Genomic DNA, 16,647 nt, shown 5'->3' with positions numbered 1-16,647 from the left:
TCTTCAACAATCAAATGTGCTTATAGTTATGGATCTGTAGCACAAATAACACTAGAAGATATAATTAAAGTGACGTGTGACATGAAGCGGTTATTGAGGTTATAAATGAGGGGATTTGATTACAATCCAATCAGAGGCCGGGGGCGTGTCTTGGTGGAATGCGTGTTGGGAAAGAAAAAGTCAAACTCCCGTAAATACGTATCGGTTAAGCTACAATGACATGTCTGAGGTTAGCTAGCGCTGCCATAGCCTGTCTATGTGTCAGCCTATGTGATGCTATTCTGAGTGTCGATGGAGCAGCTACACTGTTAGCATAGCCTAGCACTGATCAATCCAACCTCCATTCAGAAAACAAGCATTTTAAAAGATGTTTGTTTTAATGGGAACAGACCTGACCAACCATGAATTCAGACTTTTTACAAATCGGGACTTCAGGACCCTGAAGAGCAGCATTTAAGCTCAGCTTGTAGCAGGTATGTTATTCACATTCACATCAATCATTCAGTGCTGTCAGCCTCTCAGGAGAAGAGCTCTCTGACCTCATGGAGACTACGCAGACACCCGCAGAGACCCTCAGAGACCCTCAGAGACCCTCAGAGACCAGCAACACTGGACTTTGGTTGGAATGTACAAAATACAAACCAGTTTTATTTGGTTTATACAATAAAAAGATTAAAGGTTACACAAACAGATGATGTAAAAAGTAAATTAAAAAAAACATAAAATGTGAATAACCTCAAAAGTTCTGATCACCAATAATCCTCGTCAAACAGACTCCAAACCAGAAGCCTGAACAGAATCCTAAAAAAGCAGAGTGATGATTGTTTGTCGTCTCCTCCTGTTTCTACCTTTTTACTTGGAGCATCTTTAACCTCCTGGTCCACATATGGTCCACAACTCAACATCAGTACATCATTGATGAAGCCGTTAACGTCGTCTCACAGTTCATGACAGACTTCTTTCAGTTAACTCTTGTTTCTAAGGTTCCTGTCTGGTCTTCCTGGTGGAACACCAGTCAGGATGTCTCCTAAACACTTAGCGGGGTTACAGCATCTGACCTTACATCCTGTTTCCTAAGCTGACTCTGACAAAGATCAGAGCAAAGTATGTTGAACCAGGATGATCTCATCTACTCATCTTAACCATTGGTGATTATAAAAGTATCTATGATCACACATTAATACACGAATGAAGATCACTGAAACATGATCATCATTAAATGAACACATGATCAGTAATAATACAAATCAAAGAATGAAAAGTTAAATCATGACAGATTCTGAGTTATAATATATCTTCATTGAATAAACAGCTGAGTTGGTTCTTGATCAGTAGTTTGGTTCAAACTTCTTTTGATTTGTTTCTATGAGTTTCATCAAACTAGCTCACAGTCAGTGATGAATGAAGTAACAGTGAACAATACGACGTGAAGAATGAAGCTGGATTTAACTAATCCTTCATTTTATACAGTGCTGGGATGGATTTGGACATTTCTGCTTTGACGTGATGTTTATGTGCTTTAATATCTAGAATCATCCAAAACTTTGATTTCTTTTTATTTCAACGTCACTTCTCAAAGTTTGTTCATTTGTTACACGACGATCAAAGAAGATAAATTTAGTTTATTCAAATCAAAACAACTCTTTACAACTTGTGATTATTTTTCCACAGAAGCTGAGTTTGATCCAGAAAGACTCTTGTTTGACATTCGGAGGTTTTTCTTCACACAAACAAATGTTTCAAGACAACAAAGTTCAGTTTTATACACAAAGTCAAAAATGTTTCACAGCTTCTCTCAGACAACACATCATGTCAGGTCATCACATGGACCTCACTCAGCTCTTTCACACATCCATCTGCAACACCACAAGTCCCAGAGAGCTCTGAACCCCCCAGAGTCCAGACCAGCTCTGGTACCCCTCACCTGCATCTACAACCACTGAGAGATCAGGTTGGTCCTAACTAACATCAGCCGTGTGTGATCCTGTACAGACTGAACTACCTGGTCAGCAGAGAAACAGTTTCTCTAGCAGGAAGAGACTCTCCTCCTACAGAGAACACAGAGACACTGAGGAACCAGACAAGAACCTGAACCAGATCCCAAACCCAGGATAAAGAGGTTCAGTGAATGTGGTGTTGAAGGTGTGGAGGTGGATCAGAGTGTCAGACGAGACTATGTAGAAGGACAGAGAGCCAGCAGGACAGTCCACATACACTGCTACCCTACCAGAGGAGGAGGAGGAGGTGATGGGTGTTCTTATCTTATTGTGAAGGACAGAGTAACCATCATCAGAGCAGTACAGACTCCAGGACTGATCATTCTCTCCAAACACACAGTCATCACTGTCTCCTTTCCTTCTGATTCCTCTGTAACTCACTGATATAAAAACGTCTCCTCTCCACTCGACCTCCCAGTAACAGCGACCATTCAGACCAGTTTCACACAGCAGCTGAGGACAGACATCAAACCTGTCTGGATGATCAGGATATGACTGATCCTCCTCCACACATGTCACCTTCCTGTTGTTGTCAGTCAGTTTGAGTTTTCTGTGTACTGTCTTTGTGTCGAGTGTGAGTTCACAGGAGTCTGATGGAGAGAACAAGACACAATACAGCTGCAGTTATTAATCTATCATCTGTTTGATGATGACATCAGAGATGTGAATGAGTGATGTCAAAGTTTGAAGATGCTTTCTTTTCATGAATCAAATTCAAAGCATACTCACACTTCTTCAGACCTGGTCTGAACCATCGGACTCCAGCAGGCTCCGCCCTGAAAGGAGGAGGGGGGTCAGAGCAGCATGGAAACATGGACATTACGTCCTCTCATACACAGAGCTTTGTTATTCATGTTCACATGGAGTACTTATTATTCATCAGCTCATATTCTTTGACTTCACCGGAGCTTCTTCTGATCAGCCCATGACGACAGCTCATTATGTTCACTTATTTGTGATATTTTATTATCAGTGTTATATTGACAATCATCATCCATTTCTCACTCAGTCAGACTCATAACACTGTCACAGGTCTCCTGTGCAAAGGGCCTGTTAAAAAATCCTCGCCGCTATTTGATGCAATAATCTTCACATTGCTCGAACCTTGGACGCTACATTCTTGCCCGATTTTTCGCCTGCTTCAGATGTTCAGAGTTCCCCGCCTCATACCATCACTTTGATTAATGATGTCCCCTTCCTTCATAGCGCTTGGACAAATGGCTTCCTCCACTACATTCGCCCATATCGTAATGACCTGTACTCGGGTCGGTCTAGTCTCAAGTAACATGGGGTTTTGGGGGTTCGCCGTGCCTGGGTGCTCTGGTGGATTCCCTAGCGAAGCTTCCCCACAACTCATTCGGCGAACCGGACGAGCTACACGAAGCTCAAGCCTCTCACCTCAATCACGTTGACCTTCAATAAATCTGTTAAACGCTTCTATTTGATGGTGTGGGCCTCGCTAGTGAAAAAGTAGTTGTGTCTAATATGATATCAACCAGCTGCTTCCACATCCAGCAGTTACACATCAATGGTTTCTGTAAAAATCATTCAACCTATCTGTCTTTACTTTACCTTGTTGATGAAGTTATCTCTGCACTTGATGATAATGACTTTACTTGCAGTATTTTCAAAGACCTTTCCAAAGCCTTTGATACAGTAAACTGTTGGAGGAAAATTTAAGTCTAATCATCTTTCTCCTATTTGACATCGAAGATATGGCCTGCACATGAGGCCCTACCACATGTGGGTTGACTGGTTGAACTTTCTTTGACACTTAGGAAAGACAGGTGATCGCATGATCAGGGAATTAACATGCCATGGGGGAAATGTAAGTTTAGCTTCTGTCCCAGAGCTAAACTACAACCATGGTTTCCTCTGTCGCCAAGAGTGACCTTAGTGTAAGAACAGAGAGTCCAAGATACTATGCGCTTCTCTTCCCTGTGTTGATGTAAAGCCTGTTTGTTATCTCATGTGAAGGGAGCCTGTTATGGGCCGTCTCGTGACTTGTGTGTACGTATGTTTACAACTATATAACCTAGTGGCTTGGAGTTAAAACTCTGAGCACATTACCTTGTATGTGTACAACCCTGTCTCCTTCTTGCAAGAATAAATGTCCTGTGATTATTACTTTTACATCGGCTTCGAGTGAATTTCTCTAACAAAACCATTATATTTTACTGGAAAAGCTGCATAAATATGGATTCAATGACATTGCACACAAATGGTTATAAAAGTATGTCTCCAACAGAAGACAGTTTGTTTGTTAACGGTTGTTATTCCAACAAAGCCAGACTACTATGTGGGGTTCCACAGGGGTCCATTGTTGGACCATTATTATTCCTTATTTATATTAATGATTTGTCTGTGTCAAAAAGACTTTCTGATAATGTTTGCAGATGACACAACCCTAGTTACATTACATTACATTACAGTCATTTAGCAGACGCTTTTATCCAAAGGGACTTACAATAAGTGCATCAACATTGGTAATCAAAAGAACTACTAGTCACCAGAAGTCATAAGTACATTTCCTTTAAACAAGCATCTAAGAGCATGAAGCAGAGCATAACTCAGAGCCAAAGTACAGTGCAGAAAAAAAGAAAAACAGTTAGTGCAATAAGTAATACGAATACAATAAGTGCAACAAGCTAGTATGAATACAATAAGTGCTAAGTGGAAGGCTCAGGGTAGCACTTCCTGAAGAGGTGGGTTTTCTCTCATTCAAATTTTCAATTCACTGATTATGGAAACTAATGCTGGTTTAATGCTACATGATTCAGATTAAATAAACTATCTTTCAATATAAAAAAATCTAATTTTATTATTTTCAGTGGCAAAAAATCATACTCTAAGGATGTATCTAAAATTAAAATTAAATCTGTTGAGATTGTCAAGTGTCATCTACAAAATTCCTGGGAATTATTGTTGACAGGAGTTTAAATTGGAGTAAACATATTGACTGTTAGTAGAAAAATACACAAATCTACTGGAATAATAATGAGGGTTAGACATCTTGTCTCCTTATTCTTTATTACTGTATCATTTATCACTATCTTTCATATTGTAATGTAGTTTCTACAAAAAATGTTGTCCTCCAGAAACGTTTTGTTAGGATTGCAATGATCAGAGTCACACATCTCTTCTGCTCCTCTATTTCAGAAACTGCAGATTCTTACTATTTATTATTTATGTTTTTATTGATACTTTCAGGTGAAGGAATATTCCTGATCATTTCAAGACTTTAAAGTCAATTCACAGGTTTACTCTTACTCAACTCGTCAATCTTCACATCGTCACCCTCCTAAATTACTGACTAGCAGAGGTCAATTTTAACAAGATTTAGAGGAACCAAATTATGGGATGACTTTTCCCACCTAACAAAAAAACGTCCCTCTATAAAATGTTTCAAAAGGTGCTTAAAATAATATTTATAGTTTATAGTTGATTCACTCATAGGGACTTGTAGCATTAATATTGCTTATCATAACTTATGCATATTAATATTATGTTCTCTGTAATATTGTTAATTTTAATATTATATCGGTGGAGACTTCAAATAAGCCCAGTTGGCTTTCCGCCTCTTCCTGCACTGTGATATTATCTATCTCTGTTATGTTTGTTTATTTTTATTTTATTGTTTAAATTGTGCAAAATAAACTAAATAAACTAAACTAAACATGATGACTCATCAGGAGTATTTGTGTTTGTGTCACCTGATGAATGAAGTCCAATATTCTCTCTCTTTTAGCTCTGTGTTTGGTCTCCACCACCTCCTGAAGGAAACATCTGTCTCTTTAGCTGCTGAATGCTCCACTATGTTCACCAGCTAGTCTCTGACTGAGTCTGTCTGCTGTTTGCTGCTGAGCAGGTAGTGAACAGAGGCTTCATCACAGCTTGTTGGTTGAAAACAGCTGCTGCTGGAAACACTGAGACTGAACCAAACAGAAAATGTGCTGCAGAACCAAAACTAGGAGCTACAAGAGGCTAAAAAGCTCTGTAGAGCTGAAGAGAGATGGAGACAATTCTCTGTGGGTTCATCAGCACCACACGACTCTTCACCATTACACAGAGTCAGCTGATCCGTTGTCAATATAGAAATATTGATTGTTGGATGTTTTGGTCCTGACAAGCGACCTCTTGTGTTTGTGTAATAATGACTGTTCTCTCAGAAGTAAAGGAGAAGGTATCCTGAAATCACTACAGAGCCACAAACCCTCTGATGGAGGAGGTCGGGGGGCGGGGATGGTTGGATATACAAAGCTGTTCACATCCAGTCTCCTAGCAACAGTCAACACTGGTTTCTATTATCTGTAATCTGGGGGTGAAAATATTACAAGTCAAGTCAAGGCATCATGAAAAGTAAAAAAAAAATATTGCTAAAATAAATCGAGCTGAAGTCTCGAGGAAACCTTGAATGTCAGTACAGACGGTATTTATTGATCCGGGGTTAGAATGAAATGATGAAAGAAATATGACGTAGGAAATATCTGGTCTTTTCCTGTGAGAAAAAAAGAAAAGGTTTGTTGCTCTGGGTTAGGGTTGTAATAACTAATATTTGTCTACAGAAGGCAGTCTACAGAGAAACAACAACAGCAAGTCTGTTGTCCACAATGGAATTGGTTACGAGATCACTGCAACACGGGTGAAACCAGAGTGTGTGCATCAACTTCACAGGTGGTGACAGTAGCATCATGAGCTGGGACAGTACCTTAAAAAGTACAAATATAAAATACATTCATGAAATAACTGACTGAAATAAAATAGAATTATAGAGAAAATGTCTTTAGTTTTTGTCTTTGTCAATGTATTTCATAGATGTCAATTTATTTCATACATAGCCTAAGTCTATCTTCCGCTGTACCACTTTTAGTACACGTCGGGGGTGCCGGCGGGACTCCAGCCAGCGCGGCCGGGAAGGTCTGTGACCGTCGAACAATGCGTATGCGAGTTTGACATTTTTATTCCTATGTGGACCGCTTGCCGCTGGAAGTTACGCTTTGCAAATACTCCACCAGGGACGTGCGGTCAGGGGAGGGAGGCATCATGAAAAGTAAAAAACAAATAATACTAACATAAAATAAATATTAATATTTCTCTACTGATCTGTCCTATAAATGTAATTCCTGTATGATTCCAATCATTTCAAGCATTTTTATTATCAAAATCACTGAATTATCTCATGTCCTGTTCAAACAGAGAGGAGACAGTGAGGTGAGGCAGTGATGAGTTGTTCCTCACCTCAGACTGTGAATCCTCACTAACTGGGTTGAGCGCGTGTCTTTTGCTTTCTCATTGTTTGTCATTACTGTAATATTTGTAGACACTTTTATTATATGTCCTTTCTTTCCATAGAATAGGTAATGTATTTCATGTATGTGTAGAACATATTTAGTGTTATCTGACATTAAACCGCAGTGAAAAAGCACAGAGAGGCAAACACTACCTCTGCCTCACTGAAGACGGCGTGTTCTGTTGTTGCTCTTATTCTACACTTCTCTTCTTATATTTTGCTTTGACCACAAAAATGTAAGATTATATATCTAAGCTTAAAAATGTCTCAAAAAACTGTGAAATATGACCAAATCAACAGCAATTCAATGTCGGACAGGTAAAGTAACCTTTTATGTGTTTGTTGTTCTCTTTATACATCCGTGGTTGTTATGCACATTATCGCAGAATCTCACGATTTTCGCGGTTGCCGCCCGCGAGCGCTCCGCTTCTGAAACGCTCCCGGTGGAATCAAATATGTACTTTACCTATGTGTGTGTAAAGAACGCTGATATGAAATATGAAAAACAACCAGTAGTCAATGTGCAAGCTGCCAATTGAATGGTGATTTAAGCTTTTCTATTGGGTTCATATATTTGTAAATCTGACTTATGTAGTGTCAGTGCCTCACCAGCCACCAACCTCACCGCACATCACTGGTCTGCAGCCACAGAGCACTGCCTGTGTCCCCCTAGAACTTTGGTCCAGTCCTAAATAAACCTCTTTGGGCTCTGACACACCATGTCCACAATCAGCTGTTGGTTCTTCACTGAGCGTCTGTGGCTGACTGTCACCTGTAGTTTCAACAAGTTGACTCTTAGCCAGGGAACTGGCTCTCAGTGCAAAACAAACCAAAACCAGATAAAACTAAACTCCTTTAAAACAGAAAAACATTCCTATTGTGATGATTTATCAAGACGCTTTAAACAGATTGTTTCTTTGTCTGTTTGTCTTTACACAATGTCTGGACTAAAGGGCAACACAAACTGGTGGTAGATGACGAGCATCAAAACATCTAACTATTGTTTGATATGAGTCCACAAACCAGCAGCGTGACGACGTTGACGCATGTCAACCCACTGTCCTACTTTCTAATGTTGAAACAACACAACGCTCCAGAAAAACAACAGTTTCATCACCTTCCCTCCCTGTTTGGTTTGGGCTCATCCTGGCTACTGTTCCCTGACTACTTCTGTCTGTGTTGATGGTCTAATGTGGGACACAAACACTTTGATGAGTCTCTGGTAGTTTAAGGTCAGCTTGGTGTGTCAGGGTCATATTAACCAGGCTGACAGTGTGACAGAGAACAAGTCTCCCGCTCTACCTCCTCTATCAGACTGATTATTTGTGGCTGCAGAAGGCCTCTTCATACCTGAGAGTTTCAAGTCTCCAGTGTGGATCCTCCAGTCCAGCAGACAGCATCTTCACTCCTGAGTGTCCTGGATGATTGTAGCTGAGGTCCAGCTCTCTCAGATGGGAGGGGTTGGAGCTCAGAGCTGAGGCCAGAGAAGCACAGCCTTCCTCTGTGATCAGACAGCCTGACAGGCTGCAAACACACAAAACAACACAAATGTCACATAATCTGAGGGAACTGTGAGGGCTGGAAGTTTACTGCAGTATTGAGATACTGACGGCTACTGTGGGGTTACATTAACATTGTTACTGATTGTTTTCTAGTCATAACCAAACACCCACTAATGTCCAACAATCTGACAACATTACTGATAACTATCTGATTCATCTCTGATATTTCAAGTTATAACAACAGTGAGAAAAAAACAATATAAAATATGATTATAGATATATATTGAAATGTAATATTTGATTGAAATCATGCAAGCAGAGACAATCTTATGAAGGTTATGAGTTTACCCATTGATGGACCTTCTTAACTTCCAATCTCTTTCCACTTTTTCCTCCTCTCTATCTACTGCTAAAGCTACATTCTTCGGCTCTAAAATCCTAACCGTTGCTTCCAATCCTAAAAAAAGTCTTTGAAACTTTCTCTACATTCCTCCAACCCCCACCTCCTCCTCCTACTTCCTCCCTTCTCCCTGATGATTTCGCCAACTTCTTTGACAAGAAGGTGAACGATATCAGTGTAGCTGACACTGACCGGCGTATACACGTTGCCATGACAACACCGGAAGTTGAGTTACGCGATTTGTATTATTATTTAGTTTATTTCTGCAATTGTAGTACATTACGTTTACTGTAATTTCGGGTACCTTGTGTTAAACTCAGAACCGTTTTGTCCTTGTTTTACTCATGATGATAGATGAGCTTTTGTTGTTGTGACCATTAACCCGGAAGTTAAGCGGAGCTCAGAAAGACAAGAAATGGCGGGTGAAAACAGCTAACTTTTTCTTTCCCGTTTGTTATTCTACTACTGGTCTACCAGGCGAACACGGTAAAGTTTATTACGTTAACTCATTAAAGTACTGTTATATTTGTTGTAGGTGATGAGAGACAGAGCATTTGTTTCTTTGTTGTTTGTACATGAAGCTGTTTTGTGTCTTCTAGTTTTCACGGTGTTCCATGAGAGGACAATAATAAACGTGAACATCAGCAAGAAGCGTGGACTCTTTTATGACCAGTGTGGATACAATCAGTTCCTCCTTCTCTCAGCCCCCCTCTCCCTGCATGTCCACCCTCTCCCTCTTTACCTTCTCCAGCTCTTCCCCCTCAGTTCTCCCTCCCCTCTCCATGCCCTATCTTACCCTATCTGGCACCCCTCTCCTCCAACGAGATCCTCAACCTTGTTACATCTAACCACCCCACCATGTGCTCCCTTGACCCGATTCCCTCCCCTCTTCTTCAGTCTATTGCGACTCAACTCCTTCCTTTCCTCACCCACCTCATCAACACATCTCTTGTTTCAGGATGCTTTCCCACAGCGTTCAAGACTGCCAGAGTCACCCCCCTTCTGAAGAAACCATCACTTGACCCCTCTGATGTCAAGAACTTCAGACCGGTTTCTCTTCTACCCTTTCTTTCCAAAACACTTGAACGTGCTGTCTTTAACCAACTGTCTTCCTATCTCCACCAGAACAACCTCTTGGACCCCCACCAGTCCAGGTTCAAGGTGGGTCACTCGACTGAGACAGCCCTCCTTGCGGTGACAGAGTCGCTTCACGCCGCGAGAGCGAACTCTCTCTCCTCTGTCCTGATTCTCCTGGACCTGTCTGCGGCGTTTGAAACGGTGAACCACCAGATCCTCCTCTCTACCCTCGAGGGGATGGGCATCTCAGGCTCTGCACTCTCCCTGTTTGCATCCTACCTGACAGGTCGATACAACCAGGTGACATGGAGGGGGGCCATGTCGGAACCACGCATGCTGACTATGGGGGTTCCTTAAGGTTCAGTCCTGGGCCCCCTTCTCTTCTCGCTCTACACAACATCTCTGGGTTCTGTCATTCGCTCGCATGACTTCTCTTACCATTGTTATGCCGATGAAACCCAGCTGGTCTTGTCATTTCCCCCCAGTGACACTCAAGTGGAGCCACGCATTGCTGCGTGCTTTGCTGACATCTCGAAGAGGATGGCGACACACCACCTGAAGCTCAACCTGGACAAAACCGAGCTACTGTTCCTCCCGGGGAAGGGTTGCCTGTACCGAGACCTGTCCATCACCATTGACGATACCGTGGTGATGCCAACTCAGACTGCGAGGAACCTGGGTGTGACCCTGGATGACCAACTGTCATTCTCAGCAAACATTTAATCCGTTACACGCTCCTGCAGATTCCTGCTCTACAACATCAGGAGGATTCGCCCCTTCCTCACTGACGAGACGGCGCAGGTGCTCATCCAGGCTCTTGTCATCTCCCGCCCGGACTACTGCAACTCAGTACTTGCCGGAGCCCCGGCCATCAGACCTCTGGAGCTTGTCCAGAAAGCTGCAGCTCGTCTGGCGTTCAGTTGCCCCAAGTTCTCCCACACAACTTCCTTTCTCCGTTCTCTACACTGGCTCCTTGTAAGAGCTCGCATCCAGTCTAAGACTCTGGTGCTGCCTACAGGGCATTGAAAGGAACAGCTCCTTCCTATCTCCAGGCCATGGTCAAGCCCTACACCCCCGCCCGAACACATCGCTCTGCTGCCTCGGGGCGATTGGTCCCTGCGGCCGATCGACCTGGTCACAGATTTTTTCTGTCTCTGACGTCAGGACAGAAGAGTCGCTGCCCATCTTTCATCAGGCTGAAAACCCACCTCTTCAGGAAGTACTACCCTGAGCCTTCTACTCAGCACTGATTGTATTCATACTAGTTTTTTGTACTCATTGCATATTATTATGCATTTGTATTAGTTTGTTTCTGCACTGTACTTTTGATCTGGTTTATGCTCTTAGATGCTTGTTTAAAAAAGGAGATGCACTTATGACTTCTGGTGACTAGTAGTTCTCTTGAATACCTATGTTGAATACACTTATTGTAAGTCGCTTTGGATAAATGCGTCTGCTAAATGACTGTAATGTAATGTAATTATGTAAATAAGGACATTAGGTGGACATAAATTGAATTCTGACCTGAGAGTTTCCAGTTCACAGTGTGGACTCTCCAGTCCAGCAGACAGCAGCTTCACTCCTGAATCCTGCAGGTCGTTGTTACTCAAGTCCAGCTCTCTCAGACTAGAGGACTGTGAGCTGAGAACTGAGGACATAGCTTCACAGCTTCTCTCTGAGAGGTTACAGTCACTCAGTCTGAAGAGACAATGATGAAGAAAAAATAAACAATAAGTAGAAAAGATAGCAGCATATTTATGTTATGATATATGAATCTGACTCTCTCTGTACTTACAGAGCTTTGTTGGAGGCTTTGACCACTGGCAGCAGCCTCAGAAGAGCGTCCTCTGAAGCAGAGTATTTCTTCAGGTCAAACACGTCCAGATCTTTTTCTGATGACAGTAAGATGAAGACCAGAGCTGACCACTGAGCAGGAGACAGTTTATATCTGGAGAGACGTCCTAAACTCAGGTACTGTTGGATCTGCTCCACTAGAGAACCATCATTCAGTTCATTCAGACAGTGGAACAGATTGATGCTTTTCTCTGCAGAGAAATTATCCTCCAACTTGTCGTTGATGTACTGGACTGTTTCCTGATTGGTCTGTGAGCTATTTCCTGTCTGTGTCAGTAGACCTTGTAGGAGAGTCTGATTGGTCTCCAGTGAAAGACCCAGGAGGAAGCGGAGGAACAAGTCCAGGTGTCCATTTGGACTCTGTAAGGCCTTGTCCACAGCACTCTGGTGGAGACGTTTTGGCTTAGGTTTGTCTCTTGAGACTTCAGAACACAAGGAGGTTGTTTGTTCTTCTGACAGCAGATTGACACCAGACTTGATGAAAGTCAGATGGACATGAAGAGCAGCCAGAAACTCCTGAACACTCAGATGGACGAAGCAGAACACCTTGTTCTGGTACAGTCCTCTCTCCTCTCTAAAGATCTGTGTGAACACTCCTGAGTACACTGAGGCTGCTCTGATATCGATGCCACACTCTGTCAGGTCGGATTCATAGAAGATCAGGTTACCTTTCTGCAGCTGATCAAAAGCCAGTTTTCCCAGAGACTCAGTCATCTTCCTGCTCTCTGGACTCCAGTGTGGATCTGTCTCAGCTCCTCCATCATACTTGACCTTCTTCAGTTTGGACTGGACCACCAGGAAGTGGATGTACATCTCAGTCAGGGTCTTGGGCAGCTCTCCTCCCTCTCCGGTCTTCAACACCTCCTCCAGAACTGTAGCAGTGATCCAGCAGAAGACTGGGATGTGGCACATGATGTGGAGGCTTCGTGAGGTCTTGATGTGGGAGATGATCCTGCTGGCCTGCTCCTCATCTCTGAATCTCTTCCTGAAGTAGTCTTCCTTCTGTGGGTCAGTGAACCCTCTGACCTCTGTCACCATGCCAACACACTCAGGAGGAATCTGATTGGCTGCTGCAGGTCGTGTGGTTATCCAGAGTCGAGCAGAGGGAAGCAGTTTCCCCCTGAAGAGGTTTGTCAGCAGCACATCCACTGAGGTGGACTCTGTTACATCAGTCAGGACCTCATTGTTGTGGAAGTCCAGAGGAAGTCGACACTCATCCAGACCATCAAAGATGAACAGAACCTGGAACTCTTCGAACCTGCAAATTCCTGCTTCTTTGGTTTCACTGAAGAAGTGATGAACAAGTTGCACCAAGCTGAACTTTTTCTCTTCCAGCACATTCAGCTCTCTGAAAGTGAATGGAAATGTGAACTGTATGTCCTGGTTGGCTTTGTCTTCAGCCCAGTCCAGAGTGATCTTCTGTGTTAAGACTGTTTTCCCAATGCCAGCCACTCCCTTTGTCATCACTGTTCTGATTGGTTCCTCTCTTCCAGGTGAGGCTTTAAAGAGGTCTTCTTGTCTGATAGTTGTTTCTCGTCTGTGTGGTTTCCTGGATGCTGTTTCAATGTGTCTGACCTCATGTTCATAATTGACCTCTGCAGTCCCTCCCTCTGTGATGTAGAGCTCTGTGTAGATCTGATTCAGAAGGGTTAGGTTTCCTGCTTTAGCAATCCCCTCAAACACACACTGGAACTTCTTCTTCAGGTTAGATTTGAGTTCACGCTGACAAACTGGACCAAGAAGTCCTGAATGAACACACAACAAAGAAGATCAATGAGTCAAACAATAGATTTCAACATGTAATTTCCTCAAAGAATGAGTCTAAGAATATATGTTGGTCCATCTCTTGAGACATTAGTAAACGTCCCATTTATCCAGCATGTTAAATCTTTAGAGAAATCCTCTTACTGCTCTGCAGACAGTCAGCCAGCTCCTCCTGCTTCATTCTCCTCAGGAAGTGCAGTGTGATCTTCACAAAGGCCTCTCTGCTGCTCCTCCTCTGCTCTTCATCCTCACCGTCCAACAACTCCTCATCCTCCCTCTGACTCTCTAAGCATTCTGGGTAATCTGAACTCAGTCCCTTCTGGATCTTCTTCATCTCGTTCTTCACAAATGTGACGATGTTCTCCTCCAGCAGCTGGAACAGAATATTCTATGAATGACACAAACTAAAACCATGGAACCAAACATCAGATCTATGTTGGACAGACTGACAATCCACTGGTCTACAAAGTGCAGTATGGAGATGATTGTGAACAGAATAGATGTAACAGTAGTTGTACATGTACAGACCATAAATATGGAGTCCAGCTGTGTTTGAGGCTGCTGGGCAGACTGACCTCTGGGAACCGCCGAGCTCTCCTGGTCCTCTCTGTGGAGGAATCATGAACAATCAGCTCACATTGTGTTTGTCCACTGTTCGGATCTGGCAGGAGCATGTTTGGTTATCAGCAAATATGAAAAATGTAAATTGTTTTGACATCAATAGAATTATTAATATCAATATGATTATCAACAATGATTAATAATAACGGGACACCACTTATCATCCCTGAGAGAACAGGGACCAATAACCAAACTATAAATTAAGTCTCATAATTGATAATTATGAGACTACACATTCAGAGAACAGTGAAGGTTTGAATTTGAGCACAGGCCACATATCCAGCTATTATCACAATACACATGCACAAAGTAATCACAGAAAGCTGCTCTTTAAAGTATAACAGAGTTTATTAAATTCTAATAACATTGATCAAATAAAATAATATCTAAAACTAACAACAACTATTATAGAATTACGAGCTACTATCTAAATTCATCAAAAAATCTGTGGTGTGTGTGTGTGTGTGTGTGTGTGTGTGTGTGTGTGTGTGTTAGTAAAAGAAGAGAAAAAAGGAACACTCAAGACAAGGCAGATCCTCACCGTCGCAGTAAAATACAGAAACTGTTACTTTATCACACAGAAACCCGAATGGTGAACTCAGATTTGACCAGCCGTGGGTCTGGTCCTTTAACTGATAAAGTCACAATTACTGTCCAGGCTCCTCAGCTGTGCAACTCTCTTCCTGGTAATCTAAGGCCGGCAAATTCAGTATCCTCTTTAAATCTCTTCTGAAGACTCACTTTTACTGTTTGGATTACTTTGACATCTGACAGATTTTATTTTATTTATTTCCTTAAATCTTATTTTACCGGTTTGATTGTGTTTCTTATTTGCTTTTATATTTTATTGTGAAGCACTTTGTAACTTTGTTTTCGAAAGGTGCTATTTAAATAAAGTTATTATTATTATTATTATCATCTTTATCATCATCATCATCAGTTTCAAATCCTCACCTTTGATCAACAGGGTGGCGTCCATCTTTGAACATCAAAGGAAAATCCATAGACCCGTCACTCTTCATGGACACACAGCTGGGTTCAGGTTTAGTGCCAGGTTTAGGTTTAAGTTTCGGTTTAGGTCCAGGTCCAGGACAGTGTGGTCCCTGATGGATCCTGGTCACATGTGTAGAAACAGAGTCAGTGAATGAAAGACTTTGAGTCATGGACAGTTAGAGATGGTCATCTCACCTCTGAGCTAAAGACACTCATGGGACAGTTTCCATGTTGTCGTCACTTTGAGCTACAGTCATCTCTAAGAAGTGACTTTCTCAATGCTCTCTAGTTTTTTGTCTTCTTTGAAGACTAGAGGAAGACACTTCATGTGGCTTTTAATTGGCCTTTCTTTGGGGATGACGTCAGTTTTCACTTCTATTTGACTGACTTTGAAAAGCTCTTCAACGTTTGAAATGTTCCTTTGTTTCTACGTCTACTACATCTAGTCAGAGCATGAAGCAGCTCGTCCAAAAATCCAAAATCAGTCATGTGACCTCGTTAGCTGCTGCTGGATCCACATCACTTTGTACCTTCATGTGTAGAGGAACCACTATAATAATTATGAGACTACACATTCAGAGTGAACAGTGAAGGTTTGAATTTGAGCACAGGCCACATATCCAGCAATTATCACAATACACATGCACAAAGTAATCACAGAAAGCTGCTCTTTAAAGTATAACAGAGTTTATTAAATTCTAATAACATTGATCAAATAAAATAATATCTAAAACTAACAACAACTATTATACAATTACGAGCTACTATCTAAAATCATCAAACAATCTGTGATGTGTGTGTGTGTGTGTGTGTGTGTGTGTGTGTGTGTGTGTGTGTGTGTGTGTGTGTGTGTGTTAGTAAAAGAAGAGAAAAATGGAACACTCAAGACAAGGCAGATCCTCACCGTCGCAGTAAAATACAGAAACTGTTACTTTATCACACAGAAACCCGAATGGTGAACTCAGATTTGACCAGCCGTGGGTCTGGTCCTTTAACTGATAAAGTCACAATTACTGTCCAGGCTCCTCAGCTGTGCAACTCTCTTCCTGGTAATCTAAGGCCGGCAAATTCAGTATCCTCTTTAAATCTCTTCTGAAGACTCACTTTTACTGTTTGGATTATTTTGACATCTGACAGATTTTATTTTAT

General features: G+C 42.0%; 1 protein-coding gene across 2 annotated transcripts in view; it reads right to left on the bottom strand.

The window, feature by feature from the left end:
- LOC137886300 (NLR family CARD domain-containing protein 3-like) overlaps positions 1-16,647 on the bottom strand; it is a 39,281-nt gene that overhangs the window by 20,298 nt on the left and 2,336 nt on the right. Inside the window, exons 6-13 of one of the 2 annotated variants that reach the window (XM_068728708.1) lie at positions 15,460-15,618; positions 14,413-14,491; positions 14,029-14,257; positions 12,062-13,865; positions 11,791-11,964; positions 8,638-8,811; positions 2,727-2,773; positions 616-2,587 (exon numbers count right to left, since the gene is read on the bottom strand). In XM_068728708.1, the coding sequence (XP_068584809.1) occupies positions 2,049-2,587; positions 2,727-2,773; positions 8,638-8,811; positions 11,791-11,964; positions 12,062-13,865; positions 14,029-14,257; positions 14,413-14,491; positions 15,460-15,618 (3,205 nt within the window). In that variant the 3' untranslated portion in view covers positions 616-2,048. Of the gene's footprint in view, positions 1-615; positions 2,588-2,726; positions 2,774-8,637; positions 8,812-11,790; positions 11,965-12,061; positions 13,866-14,028; positions 14,258-14,412; positions 14,492-15,459; positions 15,619-16,647 lie in introns of those variants that run through there. The other variant, XM_068728707.1, reaches the window with a different exon arrangement.

The sequence above is a fragment of the Cebidichthys violaceus genome, unplaced genomic scaffold (genome assembly GCF_023349555.1).
Source record: "Cebidichthys violaceus isolate CVI_PGR_0920_01 unplaced genomic scaffold, fCebVio1.0.p SCAF_43, whole genome shotgun sequence".
NCBI classification, from domain to species: Eukaryota; Metazoa; Chordata; class Actinopteri; order Perciformes; family Stichaeidae; genus Cebidichthys; species Cebidichthys violaceus.
The sequence above is the reverse complement of the archived record's forward strand: the minus strand, read 5'-3'. Positions and strand labels throughout refer to the sequence as shown.